The 19,191-nt window shown below is 40.7% G+C and overlaps 3 protein-coding genes across 3 annotated transcripts in view; all 3 read left to right on the top strand.

Annotated features, from left to right (window-relative positions):
• The window catches only part of LOC137259047 (DNA replication licensing factor mcm4-A-like), a 305,374-nt gene that overhangs the window by 249,640 nt on the left and 36,543 nt on the right, over positions 1-19,191 (top strand). The gene's annotated exons all lie outside the window — the stretch shown is intronic.
• LOC137257759 (E3 ubiquitin-protein ligase TRIM56-like) lies at positions 1,071-7,560 on the top strand. Its single transcript, XM_067795181.1, has 3 exons — positions 1,071-1,195; positions 4,412-4,703; positions 4,845-7,560. The coding sequence occupies exons 2-3, from the start codon at positions 4,412-4,414 to the stop codon at positions 6,455-6,457; spliced, it is 1,905 nt and encodes a 634-aa protein (XP_067651282.1). The 5' UTR covers positions 1,071-1,195; the 3' UTR covers positions 6,458-7,560.
• On the top strand, positions 9,276-18,667 carry LOC137258350 (beta-1-syntrophin-like). Its single transcript, XM_067796000.1, has 6 exons — positions 9,276-9,746; positions 12,727-13,115; positions 14,587-14,729; positions 15,664-15,860; positions 16,916-17,106; positions 18,007-18,667. Exons 1-6 carry the CDS (start codon positions 9,296-9,298, stop codon positions 18,097-18,099), a joined length of 1,464 nt encoding a protein of 487 aa, XP_067652101.1. The 5' UTR covers positions 9,276-9,295; the 3' UTR covers positions 18,100-18,667.

The raw sequence follows: 19,191 nt of genomic DNA, 5'->3' as shown, positions 1-19,191 counted from the left end.
ATATGTTATCTCTATTTTAAGTATGACCAGTTTCTAATGCTGACAAATAGGTCGTTGCTCAATCCATGTCCTCGGATCCGGCGTCGGGTGCATGGAACCAGTTCTAACCAGTATTCTCCCAACTGAGTAAATTTCCGTGGCATGGTGGAAGCACCGCAGTTTTATCTGAATAATATGTCATCAACATAATTTCACAAATTCAAATAATTATCTATGTCAAGAAGCGTGGAACATATAGCTTCGTCAACATTTCAAATCTATGGAATTCCAGAATGAACAGTGCAGCATTGTCACTCCATCTGAATTGGGACAACGACAGGGTGCGATGTATACTGGAAATGTTTCGTTGTTGTCACATAGGGCGACAATGGAGCGACCTGCAGCAATGTCACTTGGTATTACTCTGGTTCGAGTCCCCACATGGATTCAATGTGTGAAGCCCATTTCTGGTATCCCTTGGTCGGAAACATTAGTCGAAACGAAAAAATATCACAAATAAAACTATGTCGCGTTGTAGCATTAGAGCATGGTGTCGTTTTATAAGTGCGACACTCATTCAACGAATTAAGAGTTGCGAGAACGAGACAATGTCCCTTCTGGTATTCCATACAAATTTGCCTTTGTTGACCGTTCTGTTTGAATACATGAGATATGTCGAATATAGATTTGTGACATAAAGTGGCTTTCACCGATATTTTCTTTACATCAGTGGTGGCCAGTGTCTGTCAAATGTAGACAGGGATGAAATCGCCCTCACAGAAAAAGAGCTGTAAAGAGACAGTGCACCTTACACCTAATACATCTAACTTTATTTCTTTAAAAAAAAACCAAAACAAACCACATAACAACGCATCATGTCAAACACGGAAAGAGGCGTGGGTCTCTTGCTGAACCAGTTTGTATTTTGTTTATTACCACTTTAATCAGCTAATTTGAATTTACAAACCGTTTCAGGAATAGGTGATTATAGACACAACCCCAACTAAGACCATCGACACGTGACAACAATGGTGACATGAACTGACATGCTTATCAGCGGTGCATGACTGCGATAAAGGGACGCAACTTTGCGAAAGATATCTGAACAACAACAAGTTAGATAAAGCATAAGTCACACAGTCTTGATTACTGACGTTCTTTGTACCGGTGATTACACCAGAAGGTTGGCAGACAACTGCCATGTACAACCAACACTGTAAGTAATTTAAACCTTTTGACCACATCCACCTAATTGTCTACTGAACATAACGAATAGGATTGTCTATAGGTATGTGAATATGTTAATCATAATATGTGGAATGCTTTGCAGTTGCGCTAACATCAGGATCTATATTGATGAAGGCCAGTTGTTGTAGCAGATAATTACTTACTCTTCCGCCAACAGCCGAAATACTTTCAGTTAGTTTACACGGAGTCGTGCAAAAAGGATTCGGACACTTGATGTCATTTCCATGGACTTACATGTTATTTCAGTGTAGTAAAGATAGTTTCATGAAGTGAATTTAGGATGGATCTTTGTCAAATGTGACAGGCACGTTTAAAATCATCGGTTTCTGTGCACATAATTTCAGTTCAGTTGTCTGACCACTAAATAACTAAAGGCGTCACATTTATCAACGTACGCGTGGCTCCACAATGAACAATCCCATAGGTGAGTGATTGAGTTTAGTTTTACGCTGCACTTGACAATATTCCGGCTACATGTCTGCTTTCTGTAAATAATCGAGTCTGGACCTGACAATCCAGTGATCAACAACATGAGCATCGATCTGCGCAACTGCGAACCGATGACCTGTGTCAACCAAGTCAGCGAGCCTGACCACCCGATCCTGTTAGTTGCCTCTTACGACAAAGAATAGTCGCCTTTTATGGCAAGCATGGGTTGCTGAAGACCTTTTCTAGCCCGGACCTTCACGGGTCATCCCAAATGTCGTCATGTTAAAGGAGTTCATGGCACTGTACAGATGATGATTAAATTAGGAGATAAACATCATGTGTTGGCCAATTTCCGGGTGTTATTGAGTATTTGAAGCACGGGAATGCATTTGGAACCGACGGCGTCAGCCGGAGGTTTCAAATGAAACATTTGACAAAACATAGTGACTTTTGGTTTACAATTCTTGTTATTTGATAAATAAGCAACGCAAAATTAAACAGAAAGTATGTGATGATTTCTCACCAGTGTGCAAAAATTGACTTATATCTTAAGAAAATTAAATTTAAGAAATTTATTTATTCCAGTCTTTAGAAATGAGGTCAAGTGTCCGAATGCTTAATGTCATCCTCATACACATGCCATCATAGATACTATAACCACTTTCACAGTCAGCGTTTAACTGTTAACCACAAGTTCCAGATGGGGGATGATAATACCATTTCAGTATCTCCATGTTTATGTTCATATCTTTATTATCAGCGAGTGTTCAAAACAGAAATAGTGATGAGGCATGACACCGCATGTAGAGCTTACCAGGTGAGCGAGTATGACATACTGAGGGGAAGAAAATAGGGATCACATGAAAGGACAAGAGTTCCTTTATCTTTTTCCAAGGCTTTATCACAAACCTTGTACCTCATAGCTTGTGAAGAAACATGAAAACGTAAGGGACCCTTTGTGCTTTCATGTGATACCTTATTTTATTCCTTCAGTATGTTTAATATTCATATTAATAAAACTATACAAAGTTGGGTGGGAGAAGTACAGTGGGCATTTACTGTTTCTATTCCTAGGACATGACAGTAGGTATGTAGATTTCTCGTCACGATAAAGCTCTACATATGTCAACGGCTTCCGTTACTTCCATTTTGGGATGAAGATAAAATATGAAGGGTCGGTTAGATGGCAGGACAGGTGTTTACAATCACAGCAGGCCTTTGATAATAATATAGATTTCGTAAACAACGGGAGATCTGGTGTAATTACAGGATACTTATCATTGCCAACTAGATAGTTTGGGATACCTAACGCGGGTGTAAGACAGCTACACAAGTGAGGTATTTTACCTTCAACTTCCCCGACTGGCATTTAGACGTTGGTGTGATGAACATCGGGTAGTGTTCTACATCTACAACTACAGAGATATACAACTTCTTTATTCTTTATTATCGTTTCAGTGCAGCTACAACTAAGAAGCTGTGTATCCATAGACCTCCCCCCGTTCATTTTAACTTCAGTTTTGCCTGCAGAAACTTTAGAAGCTGCAGGGGCTAACTGAAAGCACTGTTCAGGTTTCACTGATAAACCAAAAGAAAGGCCAAACTGCCGTTTTTTCGACAACTGACACTTACACAAATTGTCAAAACAAAGATAAGAAAGCGCATACTTCGAAAACCGAAACCCCCTTTACCCCCTCGAAGACGACAATTGATTGAGCAAGGAGTTATTGCGTACGTGCACGGTATTTTCTTGACCTTACTGGCATAAATGAAGGAATATGTAGCAATCACAGCCAACCATACATATCTCGTCCGTGACAATGTAGACATTGGGAACCCTTACACCACAAGTGTACACCATATATTACACCAGTGATGTTAGGAGTGTAGCTACCATTATGAAAGGAGTGTGTGAGTTTGGTTTTACGCCGCTTTTAGCAATATTCCAGCGATATCACGGCGGGGGACACCAGAAAATGGGCCTCACACATTGTACCCATGTGGGGAATCGAACCCGGGTCTTTGGCTTGACGAGCGAACGCTTTAACCACTAGGCTACCCCACCGCCCCTTCATCATGAAAGGAAGCCCGGACTTACACATAATAGCTGCTAAAAGGTTTGGGCAAGCCGTTATACTCTCTACTGGAACTTCACCTCCACGGAGTCCATATCTGTTTCAGGTTGTCAAGAACAAATATACTCTTAAGAAAGTAGGCGACCTTTTTTATTTAAGATTAAAGATGTTTAGAAGATTTATCGGTGTCAATCTATGTTGCTATGTATGATATTATTGAATGCTTTGAGAGTGCATCGCCATCTGCCTTTCCTTACAACCATAGGTATTTGGAATGTAGTCGCTTTTTAAAGATGATTGGTGTATGGCATGTAATCTGCATGTGTACGATTTTCATGTTAAAACAAATGATTAGAAACAAACACTAACAAATGTGTGATGCAAGATGAGTGTCAAAATCAATGTTCAAAATAATTTCTCGACCTTACTGAAAATCGTCACGTGTATGGGGCTACTGCGTTGTGCACCTGCATATCATATGTAGTGTTTAGGTGTGGTAATAGAGGGAATTGGTGGTGCGTTCATAAGATGTGTGTACATGTACTTGAAACGTTACGTTTGTCAACGTTTACACTTAAATTCCTATCCAAATTGAAAGTTCAGGTTCCCCTTCTGTTTTTGGAGAGTATGTTTTACAATGTCTTCATTTGTTTGGGGCAATGACATCTTTCCTGTTTCAGATGGCGACTGCAAAGATGCTGACAGACAACCACCTGATCTGTGTCATCTGTACAGAGGTGCCCACTGACCCTGTCACACTTCAGTGTAATCACAGATTCTGTAAGACCTGTCTGCTGAAATACACCAAAACACAGTCTGAAGCAATACAAGAGAGGTCCATCCCATGTCCATCCTGTAGACGACAGACAAAAGTGACCGACCCTGATAGTCCAGTGGAGGAAAGGATCAGTCATCTGAAACAAGGTCACGTCACCCAGCGGCTGATGGGCGATTTTGCCCCAGAATCCAAAGGTTAATATCTAAATGCATATCTGTAGGTTCATGAGTTTTCATACATGTTTTACTAATCACTTTATCAATCACGCTGCATTATGTAAATCTGTTCAGTGTGTCGGAGGCTTTTTTGTCTTACATTTTTCATTCCTGTTTCAGACTCGAACATTTGCAACGTGTGCAAAGAGAAAGGGGCGGTAACTCCGGCTTCCCTGCGGTTTTCTTCCTCTGAAGCTGGATTCTGTGTAAGATGCAGCCGCATGCATCGTCGTCAGGCGATGTCTCACAGTCATGATGTAAAGAGTATCACAACCAGAGTGAAGTCATCTAGTTTCATATGTGAGTGCCATGATGAAGAAATCAAATTGTTCTGCCGAGATTGTGATAAAGCAATTTGTCACATCTGTTGCAGTGTTGACCACAGATCATGTAAGGGCATTGCAGTCATTGCCGATGTTTTGCCCAAGGTCAAGGCCAGTCTGACGACAACCAAACTGGATCTAGAGAAAGAAATAGCATTGACGATGGATATCATTGAAAAGCGTAAATTACAGACAAAAGAAGTCTCCGCGAGAACTGAAGAAGTTGTTGCCGAGATTGTCATGAGAAGTCAGACAGAGGTGGAGAAGATACGAACTGAGGAGAAGAAACTGCTCGAAGAGATCAACGGGATCAAGACCAGGGAGATTAACCAAATACAAGAAGACTTAAAATCACGTGAACTCTCAGTCAAAATGCGAGAAAAACGGGTTCATCAAATAGACGATGTTTTGGAGTCCAACTCTAAAGCGAAAGTGTTTGCTTTATATCAAACAGATAAGTCGGACTCTCAGACATTCAAACTGCTTGACGGGGACACTGCGGTAGCTGCTGATAGTAAATTTGGACGTCATTTGGACAGAGTCACGGGATGTCAAAGCGATGCCAGTATCAGAAACATCAACTCAAACCAGGAGAGTAATTATAGTTCCACGGTTCCTCTCTCTTTACATCAAAGGTTAAATGTAAAGTCAAACCTTGATAGTACCATTCCTGTAATTAAGGACATAGTTGTAATGTCCGTGAGCGGAACTGACGTTGTCGTGGTAACTGATTGGACCAACAAATGTATTAAAGAATTTTACACTCTTCACGACCTGCCAGTACGGAACATGTTAAAGTTAGAAACGAGTCCGTTTGGAATAGCAGACTTCGGAGACGACCTGGTTCTTGTAAGTCTCCCGTGGAAAAAACAACTTCATGTAACGTCGGTATATCCTGACCTTCGCGTGATTAAGGTCATACCGACAATGCGGCGTTACTGGGGAGTGAGCTGCATGCCAAGTGGGGCGATAGCAGCGGGTGTGTGTGATCGCGTGGCATCATCTGTAGACATTCTGAACCAGAAAGGTGCAGTGATCACGTCTGTGTCGAATAGCTGCATACAATATCCCGAATATGTACACGCGACACGAAGCGGAAAGGTCCTGGTCTCTGACAACTTATCCAAGTCTCTCCTGTGTTTTTCATGTGATGGAGAATTACTCTTCAAGTACAGCCTTCAAGGAGATACAGTTGTAAGCGTGCCCCGAGGGGTTACGTCCAGTCGCAAAGGAGGAGTTCTGCTCATTGACAGGGACGTCCATAAAGTGATGTTTCTGACAGACGCTGGAGAGTATGTCAGAGACATTCTGACGTCTGCTAATGGGCTGGATGCACCTCAGGGAGTGTTTGAGGATAAGGATGGATGTTTGTATGTTACCTGTAAAGAAAACATTCAGGTGTTCAAGTAAGACACGTGCCCTAAAGGAATAGTGCCTTCAGACATCGTAGAACAGCAGAACAAGAACAAGAACATGATTTGGCAAATATAGTTGATGATAATATACGTCTGGGCTTTCTAGATCACAGGAATATATTCTGTATCTGATACCACGCAAAAGAGGTTAAGGACGCCATCATTTGCTTTTAAAGATGTTAATCTTAAACAAGACGTTTTGAGCAGAATATATGTTTGTAAATATAAATGGAATCTGGGAACAGGTTTATTTTGAGTCATTGAGAACAATCCACTGTTTGGTGTCTCTTGTGCATAATTCAGTCTGGGCCAGACAAAAGAGGGGATGATACCATGAACAAATACTAGTACACTAACACGTCGCTTTTAGCGCTATTCCGACAATATCACGGCTGGGGGACACCAGAAATGGACTTCATATATTCTACCTATGCGTGGAATCGAACCCGAGTTTTCTTCGTGACGACCTGACGTTTTAACCACAGGGCTACCCCATCGCATGTGTCGGAAATAAACAGAATGCACGCCGGTCTCTGCTATTCGTTCTACAGGAACTGTGGCGTCAAACATCACTCACTCGCTCATTGAATGAAAAGCTGTACATGAATCAGTTAATATAAGAGTGAATCTGTTGGATCATGAACCAGTTTGGGTGTAGCCGCATGCCTCTATGACAGGAGATGCGGTGTATCAGGTCCCGGCTTTCATCCTGGTTATCATCAGTGATATCTGATGATGTCACGCTATCTACACTGACAGATATGTTACCGTTTACTTCCTCCTTGTGTAACAGAGGTTAGTGCGTGAGATTAGTTTTACGCCGCTTTCACAAAAAAAACTAGCAATATTACGAGAGACACCAAAAACATCGTCTTCACACCTTGTACCCATTCTGGGACTCAAAACCGGGTCTTGGGGTTGACACGCGAACGTTTTAACAAAAAGTTACCCCAAAGCTATGTACAACAAGGGGTAGGAATTGGACGTGTCGTCAGTCATATCATAAAGAGAAACACTCAGAAGATATGTTCATAAAAGTATATCAACATGAATTATGAGAATATTAAAACCCCGTAACTTGATATCGTTGAAATCAAATGACATGATGTGATATTTTACATTTATCCTCTAAAATAACCTGAGTTAGAACTGGTCTTCAGTAACCCATACCTGTCCTAATAGGCGACTAACGGGATCGGTGATCCAGCCATATGGTAGCGGTCTTTAAATAATGGAGTCAGACAATCCAGTGATCAAAAGCATAAACATCGATCGACGCATCTTGAATACTAAGACACTGGCCAATCAAGTCACCCGGAACACACCCGTGAAGGTCAAGGGTATAGGTCTTCAGCAACCTATGCCTGTCATTGAAGGCGACTGTGCTTGTCGTACGAGTTGACTAACGCGGTCGGATGGTCAGGCTCGCTGACTTGGTTGACACATGTCATCAGTTTCCAATTGCACGGATCGATGGTCATGCTGTTGATCACTGGATTGTCTGGTCCAGATTCGATTATTTACAGACTGTCCCCATATAGCTGGAACATTGCTGAATGCGGCGTAAAGTGTAACTCACTAACTAACTCACTGTTCGGAACATGCATGTGTTGCAGAAGACTGAATCTAACACGAATCTTCAGAGGTAACACATATTAGGATATCTGGGCCAGAATGTGATTCATATTTCTATAGTATATACTGCTCCCAAAATAGAAACAGATATGGGGATGCATGTATTAACATTAATTGTCAAGTTATGTTTGATTGTTACATGTAATATAACCCAGAATCACAGATCCGAATAATGTAACGGAGCTAGCGCGAACTGGAAATCAGTTACCAGCCTCTCAAGTCGACATGGCTTGCCAACAGTCACGTGGCGAGCGCGGAGAGATATGATAACCCCTTTCTGGCCGGTCTTGACATGCAGCACAGACAGAGAAGATAACACACCTACACTCACGACACAGCCTTTGTACACTTATTGCCTTGTTGACTTTCTCAGATACTAGATGACAGTCACGAGTGCTTCAATGTTGTCCTTGAGCATTGAAATGTGTGCACCCACTATTAAATATACATTCTAAATAAACCTGAAATTGATATACACGCGTTTCTATAAAATGGCAAAGAGTCTTACCTCGAACGGGTATGTTTACAATCTGTAGGATATCAACATACACTTCCCGAAGTCTGAAAGCAAACTTCAGAGGCGCTTTTGGGGCTAAAACACCCCAATCGAACCACACCCCACACGCCCCTAAATAAAAACAAAGGAAAACAAAGACAACAATAACAAACAAACAAAATTACTAAAGTGTATCACATTTCGTATACCTTTAGAACAATATTATACCATAATTGCCATGCAAAGCTTCCAGCTTAACTTGATATCTACACATAGATATGATTGTTAACCATAACCAAGATGCATATAATCTTAATAATTATAACTGGGGATTAATTATATCTCAAGTACCTATATGCCTATCTCAAATACCTATATGCCTAAACAATTATTAGCATCATTATTACCTTTACGTTGATAATATTCTGTTTTTTTTGTGAGTGTGATTAAATTATTGTGGTACATGTATACGTGCAGGGAGAGTATTACGTAAAGATCAGTACATAACAGTACAGCTCACAATAGCAGACGTGGGGAGTGAGAGAGTGCGGAATGTTTACATTGCTCGCAGATGTTGTGGTAATATATTGCCAAATGCAATTACGGAAAAGCACCGTTACTCTTGAGCCACGCACCTGCTAACGTAACTTCAAGCACTGATTGCTCCCCGGTCACGTGATCTGTGTAGACAGGGAGGTCAAGATGGCGGCTGGAATAGCCAGATCGGGAACTTTCGAAGTCTACATAAGACAACAGTGGTGTGGGGTGGATGTGACTCTAAATGAAGAGTCATTAACCCTAACACTTACAGAAAATCCCGAACAAGCGGGTGCAATCAATGGTGCGCCCGACAGCCGCCAGGGTCTTGCAAATGGCAGCCCCGAAATGCCCGAGTCTATCGCCGGTCAGAAGCGATTTGTGAAAGTCATTAAAGAAGAAACGAATGGATTAGGAATCAGCATCAAGGGCGGAAAAGAGAACAAAATGCCAATTCTAATTAGCAAGATTTTCAAAGGAATGGCAGCCGACAAAACGGAGAAACTCTATGTTGGGGACGCCATTCTGTCTGTGAACGGGGAAGACTTGAAGGAGGCAACCCATGACGAAGCTGTCAGGGCTTTGAAACGAGCCGGCAAAATAGTAGAAATGGAAGGTTTGGATACATTTTATTTTTGTAGCTTCAGCGTCTAACTTCGCCGATACTGCGCGATAGTGTGGCATTTTTCGTGTTTGATGTACGATGTTTGCCGGGGTTCGTAATTCGTGCAGTGATGTTTACAAGGTTAAGTCTTAGGAGGATTATCTGCCCTTTAAGTGTCGACGAAATATCAACATTTGTCCTTTAGTCGAGCTGCGAAATCTTTAGCTATTTCTCGTCCTTTCGTGTTTCCAGAGTTATGTATGTACTAGCGGCAAGTGAATGTCAGATAAGAATATAAAACTGTGCACAGCCACGTTTCACAGTAACTTTTAACCAAAATGATTGTTGAAAAGACCTTTGGGTGTGCTCTACATACAGTTCTTTACCATGTGTTTAATGGGCATCTAGGTGATGTCAGGAACCCAGATGTGTAATTTATTACATTTTTTTCCTGCAGAGTAAAAATATGAACCTGACCTGTCTAACCATAAGCATTCTCTTCCCCCGGAGGATACTTGTCATATCTTTCTGTGAACGTCTAATACAACCATATTTCACGGTTCCAGAGCTCCAGATAATTTATCAAGCAATTGGGTATTTACTCCCATGTCTGTTTATGTATGAGTAATTGCACTTTTTGAGGAGTAATTAGCATTATGTATACTCCCACTAGTTTAAAGAGTTGAGTACTTTTACACAGAGTTTCTTGTCCTTATTGGGTAAATAGCACTTTAAAGAATACTGGTGCTTCCTATTCTCGCAGTACTCCACTAAAAAAATAATGTAAACAGTTCTTATTGTATGAATGCTTGTTGTTTTTGAATGAAAAGATTCCCCCTGTAACATCTGCACCTGTCAGCTGCTTGTCCATCAGCTGTATTACCACTCTTGAGCTCAATAAAAAGCAAGGTCGTCCGCCACTGACTTATTGTGGCATCTCCCATTCTCTTGGCCTCCTACACGTGCATGGGGTGTCAGGAATCTTGATGTTTTTCGGGCAGGTCAATAAATCACTCTAGACCATTTTTTTCCAATACTTTTCTTACATCTGAGCATGGTCAGGGTTTTCAGGGTCATATCACACACTTCTAATTGAAAATTGCAAATCTGAAATTTTCATGTCATACTCCAGTCACCTAACAAGGGGTAAAACAAAACATCTTTGCTTTGAATGAAATACATGTGGTGATGCATTCTCAAAAGATCCATTATTATTTTATCAACATTGATTCAATCCCATATATCTCCCAGCATGGAAGTCACATGGACATATGTAGATGTGACACACAACACATCTAGTGGCCAGCTTGTTTGTTGTCAAAGAGGGCTATGGGGCTGCCATTGATCCAACATTACATGGCTGAGTTCTGCCAAGATGAAACATTTGCACATTGTACTGGGGCACAGGTTCTAGTTTTCTCAAGCATATGGGAATTACCAAGGTGTTGCAAATGATCACTTTTGAAACGTCACTGAACACACGTACCATTAAAGGGCTATATTAGAAGTTATAGAATAAAGGTTTGTAGGAAGATATGACAAGTAACCTCTGTGGGAAGGGAATGAACAATAAGTAACATTTAGTCATGTGGCCTTTGAAGTGTATCAGGCTCCAAAAATCTTGTGAGGAATGTTCCAACATACATTTTTGACTTCCAACTGTCAAAGATTCTGATACGTCATGTATCTCTCCTTACAGAATATTGATGATATGAACTTATTGTTAAAATCTAGCACATACTTGGCTCTTGAAAGGGAGCAATGTCATTTTGAAAAAGAAAAGGATTGTACTTTCAAACGTTGAACATAACACTGGATACCATTCTTGCCCAACCTCTCCAAGGTCCAGGGCCCCGTTTCACGAAACTGTCGTAAGCCTAAGATCTCGTGACTTTTCTCGTAGTATCCGTAACTCCTGTGTTACAACATAGGAGGCACAATGGCTACGAGAAAACTTACGAGATCTTAGGCTTGCGAGAGTTTCGTGAAACGGGCCCCAGGTCAGGATATTGATCTTTAGTAACCCATGCTTATCGTAAGGAGCGGCTAACAGGATCGAGTGGTCAGCCCTGATGACTTGGTTGACACGTCATTGGAACCCATTTGCACAGATAAGTGCCCATGCTGTAGATCACTGGATTGTCAGCTCCTGGCTCGATTATTGACTGACCAGTGCCATATACACTGATATAGCTGGAATATTTGCTGTGTGGTGTAAAACTAAACTCACTCGATATAAGTACAGTTGTCAGTTCCATTTTCTGCAGTTCCATCTTAGATTAATCATGAAACTAAACACTGTCTTGTCCTAGAATTTGAGCATTGGTGATGTCAGTTTCAGTTAGCATGACAAAGCCCATCTTTTTCTGTTGATTGTTCTAATTCTGACTGCAAACAGTTACACTGAGCAGTCCATCTGGAAACAATAGAAAGTTTTGATTTAAACTTTAGCTGACTCCAAGCTGCTCATAATCCTCAGTCTATCAGTTTGTATGTATTCCACACACCCCATCTTTTTATGGCAATGAGTAACACCATTCACTTGGGTAGATACAGCAGAAAACTTACCTCTGGTCAGGATTCGCCATTCAAGTGCAGGTCTATGATAATTTCTCTTTTGTCCAACAACAATACATTTTCTGGACCCTCATGATATCTGTAGCTGAAGTAGAGAGACTATTATCAGATGACAGCAAAGCACATAGTATTGATAGCTGATGACTTCCTCAGTTGGTGTGACAAATTTCACATCACCTCATTTCAGGGCTCAAAATCCAACAGATCACAATTTTCCCATGTTGAACTTACGATACCTCAAGTATGCATGAACTTATGGCACAATACTGTCTGTTTAGCACAGACTTTGTCATAATAGTTCATAGGTTGATAACAAACACCAGAGAAGTAAGCCTATAAATTATATATATGATGAAGGGTCTTTTTGTAAACTTCAGCCTGTGTGCCATGTATGATTTCATCCATTTTATTTCAGTGAAATATTTAAGAGAAGTTACTCCATATTTCAAGAAATCATCTCCTCTGAATGAACTTGGATGGGGGTCGCACCCAGATCCTCCCAAAGAAACCGTGAAAACATCCAGCTGGTCTGAAACAAAAACTATACCACTGAAAATGTGCTACCTCTGCCGGAACCTCAGTATATCTGACCTCGAACAAAAAGTTCTGGAACTGCATTCACCAGATGGGAAAAGTTCCTGCATTCTCCGATTTTCAGACCCTCTCACTGCCAGTGACTGGTTTAATGCAATTCATTCGAATGTTACTATGCTGACCCAGCAAGCCATAGCAGAGGCAAACCAGATCACCATTTCAGCACCAAACCAAGGGGAGATAATGCACATGGGATGGCTCTCTGAACAGGTGATGATACTGCAATTGACTTCTTATTTTACATACACATACATCTTACTTTAAGGTTTGAAACACTGACAATGTCATAGATTGCATAGCTGTCAACCCCAGAGGGTTCCATTGCGTGAGACGCTGTTCTTTTTTTAAAGGTGTTGCAAGTATATTAATACAGTGTCTTTTGTGGCGACCAACAAGGTGATAAATGCATCAACAGAATTTTCTTCAGTCAAACCTGATGATTTTAGGCATTAAAGCTGTATGTGCAAAGGCAGATCTGATTTCCCAGTCTGTATCCAATTCCTTCTGTACTGCTACATGCTCTGAATATTTTTATATAATGACAAAAAGCCAAAAAAAACCTGTGATGTTGATAGTTAAGTATGTTTTTGTCCCTTGATGTATGTGCTAGACGGGAAATGTCATGTGACTGACTCTGTTTAAGAACTTTTTGGAAGGGTATCTGTCATTCACATTGTCATACTCCAGATTGAAAATCAGGATATCATTTTATGACATTGATAAATCCCAAATATTTAGTGACTTTCCAGTGTTCAAAATTGCGAGCAGAATAATAACTTGGCAGATTTCAATTTGAAAACAATATTCTGTCATCATCGGCCTGTTTTGTAATGTAAGTAGGTGGCAGCAATCTCTGCACTTCTTTATCTACTGGACCATATCATGGCTCCAGTTTAGCCTTAAAGTTTCTGGGCTGACAGTCTAAGTAAACTTAGTGTCAGTGTATTTCGTTACGCTCCACTGCTGAGTCTAACAAAACCTAGTAGAAGGCCGTGTCAGGTAACCTTTGAACGACCAATGAGCGTCCAGTTAAGCACAGGACGTCCGGTCAAGTACATTTAACCAATCAGACAGTGGCTGTTATTTAGGGATCAGAGGGACTTTCAAAATATTCAGGTCACTGGCACAGATCTCTCCACAAACAAAAATCTGTATATAACACAGTTATTTGACCTGCAGTATATACGCTTTGGGGTTTCTGTTGACAGGTAATATTCCCGCAAATAACATCCTTGAATATTGCCCAAAACACTATTTTCAGCGACTCTTTACTCACCATTGTCATGGTTGTACGTACGCCGTGTGCATCACCCAGAAGCGAGCGTACACTAAATAGCATTCATAATAATTAGGGTACGAACCTTTTCGAGATAAAAATTTCAAAATTTATGTGCACTTTCACGATTTGGTTAGCTGTGTTCTGATTCGTCAATCTCAAAGGTTACCTGACGCGACCTAACAAGGTTTTGTTAGACTCAGTAGTGGAGTGTAACGAAAAGCACTGAGGATAATTTTCAATTTAGTTAGAACAAATCACCATGTTGAGTAATCAGTCTTAGCTAATGATGTCTGCAAAAATATGTTGGCAGTTGGAAATTTCAGTTGCACGATGACCAAATTAGTTCAACTTTGGGTCCTGAAACTCCCTCACTTAGGTGACTTCTGGTTCTGTTGTTTGCAGCTAACAAATGAGCAGGGAAGCCCTAGCTGGAAGCCAGTGTTCATAGCTCTGACAGACAAGGATCTTCTACTGTATGACACTGCACCCTGGAGCAAGGAAGAGTGGGCCACACCCTTCCAGAGCCACCCACTCCTGGCAACCAGGTACATGATATACTACTGGTAGTTCTACTAGATAGGAACAATGTATAAGGGTCCTGGCATAAAGATTGTATTTACTGCATGGCCATGGTGTAACAGATTAGCAACATTTGGCACCAGGGGCCTGATCCATAAAGTGCTCGTAGCCCTACATCATTCGCAATCCTGTTGTTTATTATCTTGGTATGGTATCTCATAGCACTACAAATGCTTTGTGGACTGGGACCCAGGAATCAAACAAAATCTGAACAAAAATTGAATAATTGAAATGTTGAAGTAATAGTTGCTGGCTTTTGTTCATGTCTCGTCTTGGTTGTGATGACCCATGAAGGTCTGGGGTAGAATAGGCCTTCAGCAACCCATGCTTGCCATAAAAGGCGACTGTGTTTGTCGTAAGAGGCGACTAATGGGATCAGTTGGTCAGGCTCGCTGACTTGGTTGACACATATCAGTGGTTCCCAATTGCGCATTTGATGTTTATGCTGTTGATCACTGGATTGTCTGGTTCAGACTCGATTATTTACTGGTCGCCGCCATATAGGTGGATTGTTGCTGAATGTGGCGTAAAACTCAACTCACTCACTCACTCTTGATGAGAAACAAATTATGGAAAATTCTTGTGAAATAGATAAATTTTGATCAGATTCAAATTGTTAGCTCTGGATTCATGGTTAAGTTGACAATATTGTATTTTCTGGGTTACAACTTAACAAAGTAACATATTTCTCCAGCTTTTTATTATTTTTTCGTCGTAGTCACTCCACAGTCGTGATATAGCTGAATAATACCTTGAATTCTAATTCACTCACACACTCACCCACCCACCCTCGCAAACATCTACCCACATGTGTCTTTCCTGAACTCAGTAACTGGTTTGATATCAGTTTCAGATTTGTATAATGGTTTGTTACATGTGTCAGCTCTTTTCACCCTGCAGGTTGGTACACTCAGGGAGGCAGAGCAATCTCATCACGGGGGATGATGTCCTGACGTTTGGCACCCGTTCAGGGACAAGGAATGGTGTGGAAACACACATCTTCCGTGTAGAGACACAACGAGACTTGGCGTTCTGGTCCCGAGCTCTGGTGCAGGGATCCCATGGAGCTGCGGTACTCGTCAAGGATGTGACTTGTCGTGAGTAGTGCCAATTTGATGTCTCTTTTTGCACATAAGTTCAGTCAAGAAGTTGTGATGTATCTTTTTTAGTCTTGTTGTGTCTATCTTCCAAGGAGGATGACCGTTGCCATTTTGGATAAGGTGCCTCAGTTCCCTGTACAGAGATGAATCGGTTATCTGACTCATAGGCGAATCCAGAGTAGGGGGAGACTGCAGGGGTGTGCACCCCCTTTTATCCTGAAAGTTTGTTAACCGACCATTGCAAATAAGTGAAAATGAAGTGTGCGGTCCATCTCTCTCAAAAGTGTGCATCCCCACATTCTCAAAAAGATGTATCCAGCTATGTGACTAGTACAAGCAATGCTGGGAATACTGCCTTGCGTAGATGCATGTGCATGTGCATGCACGCACGCACACACATACTCATAAACACAGAAAGAGAGGCTGTGGGACATTGCTGTACAGTGATGTACACAGATGCATGTTCTACAGAATCCAGCTGCAAGAGAACACCAAAGGAAAGCTGGAGTTATCTCCCCATTCTCCTTGCTCATGCATCAGATATTCAAGTCTGAGAAAGAGAGAGGTGGCAGTATATACATACCCATAAAATCATCTTGAATGCAATGTTACAGTATTTCAGCTAGCCATTCTGGGTTTTATCTTTGGCTGTGTCAAAAAACGTTAAAATATGGTACTTCTTGGTCACTGTCTGGTGTTCAGCAGTAATAGGTACAATAAGGACTGGTTGTCTGGGAGTCTACATAATGTGTCTGAGTGGGGTATTCATACTTAACTGCAACATGGTATCTCAGTGAGCTAGCACTATAAGACTAGCTCAAGTCAGGGCTAGTAAAACCAGCCACACTTACACACTCATGACGTCATGTGAGTGAAATAGTCTTGAGTGCGATGTTAACTCATCTCACCCTGCCTCACCCCAAATTGCCTCACTTAGCCTTGTTTTACCTCATATAACCTCACCTTGCCACACATAACCTCATCTTGACCTGCCTCCTCACCACAGCTCAGGTCACCTCAGCTCACCTCAGCTCACCTCATTGATATTTCAGCTGTGACATGGCAAGGAAAGAAAGCAAAGTTGTGCCTAAACTTTGACACCGGCTTCACATTGATAGAAGACAAGGGAAGCGATGAAATCCAATCAACCATCTTGTGGAACTACCCATTTGAAAGACTGAGGATGTCAGCTGATGATGGACACCGACTGCTGTGGCTGGACTTTGGTGAAGATGGAGAACAGGTCACCATGAATAATTTGATTCATCTAAAGTCAAGTCTGACTCCTTAGTTTTGATTTTCGATAACCATTATCACTATAGTCATTGGATATTTGAATACTGATTTAAGTTATTTCCACACAGCCAGAACATTATTTTAACTCCCAACTCAAGCATTGAAATAAGGCAAAAGGTCATTGGTTGAAGCTTGGCTAACTACCCAGTATGAATTGTTGGTGGCAGACATCACCAACTTGGATTTCATGCTAAAACAGATGACTCTTAGAGTTAAAAGAAATCTGATGTTTTTGTTTGTATGGAAAATCAAATAAAAAATCCAGGGTCCAGTATAAAAAATCAAATGGAATAAAGGTCTGGGAAAATCATTGCTGCCCTAGTTGTGTTGAGGGTGAACGTTAAAACTTTGTCTTCATTGTGTTATTTGTACAAAATGAAGAATCATGTATGCTAACAGGTTTTACTTCTTTGGTAAACCTTCTTTGGGTTTGACCCGTGAAGGTCCCAGGGTAGAATAGGCCTTCAGCAACCCATACTTGCCACAAAAGGCGACTTGTCATAAGAGGTGACTAACAGTATTGGGTGGTCAGGCTCGCTGACTTGGTGGACACATGTCATCGGTTCGCAGTTGCGCAGATCGATGCTCATGTTGTTGATCACTGGATTGTCTGGTCCAGACTCAATTATTTACAGACCGCCATCATAAAGGTGGAATATTGCTGAATGTGGCATAAACCTAAACCTAAGTGGTTAAAGTGTTCACTATCAGCCAAAGCCCAAGGTTCAATTCAGTGTGTGAAGTCCATTTCTGAACCTGTGATATGGCTAAAAGTAGCTTAAAAGTAAATACACTCACTCACTCACTCATATTTTGACTAACAACCATTTTGTGTTTCTTGTTCCAGGAACTGGATTTGAATACATGTCCAAAGCCAATGGTGTTTGTTCTTCATACATTCTTGTCATCCAAGGTTGCCAGACTGGGTCTCATTGCATAATAAGTGTCTCATCATAAAATCAATAGGAGAAAATGAACAACCCTGCAGTACACAACATGTCTTCTGTGACTGTGTACAGGAATGTAATAGGATCTAAATCCTCCTCCATCAGAATGATCTTACTGAAATCATTTTACAAGATATTTTAATATCATGGTATTTTTGTTCTTACCCAGGTGATATTATTTGTGAGAGGAAACAGGTGAATCGAAACAAATGACTTTTTCCCCGATAACAGGGTTTTGTTATTTAGAGTTTAATTGTACTTTTTGTTTATGTATTCCCAAACTTCCTTTTATTTGTAACGAAAAACTCATGTGAGGGATGAATTTGAACTAATGTTGATCCATATATATTTTCTCTAAGGGAAAAGGTTGATTTTTTTTAGAATTTTCTCAAAACCAAGACTGTATTCTTAGCATTTATTCATCAATGCTTTTATGTTTTTTTTGGCAGAAGAATATACAAATAAGTATTTCTGGCCTATTGTTTGTCTTCAGTTTTACCTTAAACCTTAGCAATGGCTTATGTTTTTAGCAACTGCTGCTTAATTTCATCGAAAAAAAAACAATCAACCCAGAGATCTTTCATATTATACAAATCCACAGGTCCAAATTTTTCATGTTTACATAATATTTCTTTTAATTAAGCACCATTTTTCAAAAGAACTTAAAGATTTTCATGGCTGTTATTGTCTTTACAATTTGCATGCTTGTTAAGTATGTTTTGTTTATGAAAGTGTCGAGTGTGATGTGTCTGCTGTCGTTACCTACCTGCCTGCCTGTAGTGTTCATGACAGATTCCATGTTCAGATATTATTCTGAAAATGATAGCTGCATTCTTCATTTGTATGTGCATAATATTTCATTTTGATCCGCACTTACCTCTCTCCTTAGACCTTTTGATACAAATCTTATTAAAATCGGACCTTTTATGCTCAGATATTATGCCCCTCTGCAAGAGGAGACATGGTCGATTGTCTAGTGGTTAAAGCATTTAAAAGTCATGGAGAGACCCAGGTTTTATTTCCCTCTTATTGGAGAAAAACGTTTGATGTTAATGGGATTGGCTTATCCTGTCCTAGAACAGACA

The sequence above is a fragment of the Haliotis asinina genome, chromosome 12 (assembly GCF_037392515.1).
Source record: "Haliotis asinina isolate JCU_RB_2024 chromosome 12, JCU_Hal_asi_v2, whole genome shotgun sequence".
NCBI classification, from domain to species: Eukaryota; Metazoa; Mollusca; class Gastropoda; order Lepetellida; family Haliotidae; genus Haliotis; species Haliotis asinina.
This window is presented reverse-complemented; position numbering and strand designations above follow the sequence as displayed.

Excerpts from the sequence above, each read along its gene's own strand:
- LOC137257759 (XM_067795181.1), top strand. The coding sequence starts at position 4,412 with ATGGCGACTGCAAAGATGCTGACAGACAACCACCTGATCTGTGTCATC. Across the intron at positions 4,704-4,844 it reads TTTTGCCCCAGAATCCAAAG|ACTCGAACATTTGCAACGTG; the intron begins GTTAATATCTAA and ends TTCCTGTTTCAG.
- LOC137258350 (XM_067796000.1), top strand. The coding sequence starts at position 9,296 with ATGGCGGCTGGAATAGCCAGATCGGGAACTTTCGAAGTCTACATAAGA. Across the intron at positions 13,116-14,586 it reads TGGGATGGCTCTCTGAACAG|CTAACAAATGAGCAGGGAAG; the intron begins GTGATGATACTG and ends TGTTGTTTGCAG. Across the intron at positions 14,730-15,663 it reads CACCCACTCCTGGCAACCAG|GTTGGTACACTCAGGGAGGC; the intron begins GTACATGATATA and ends TTCACCCTGCAG.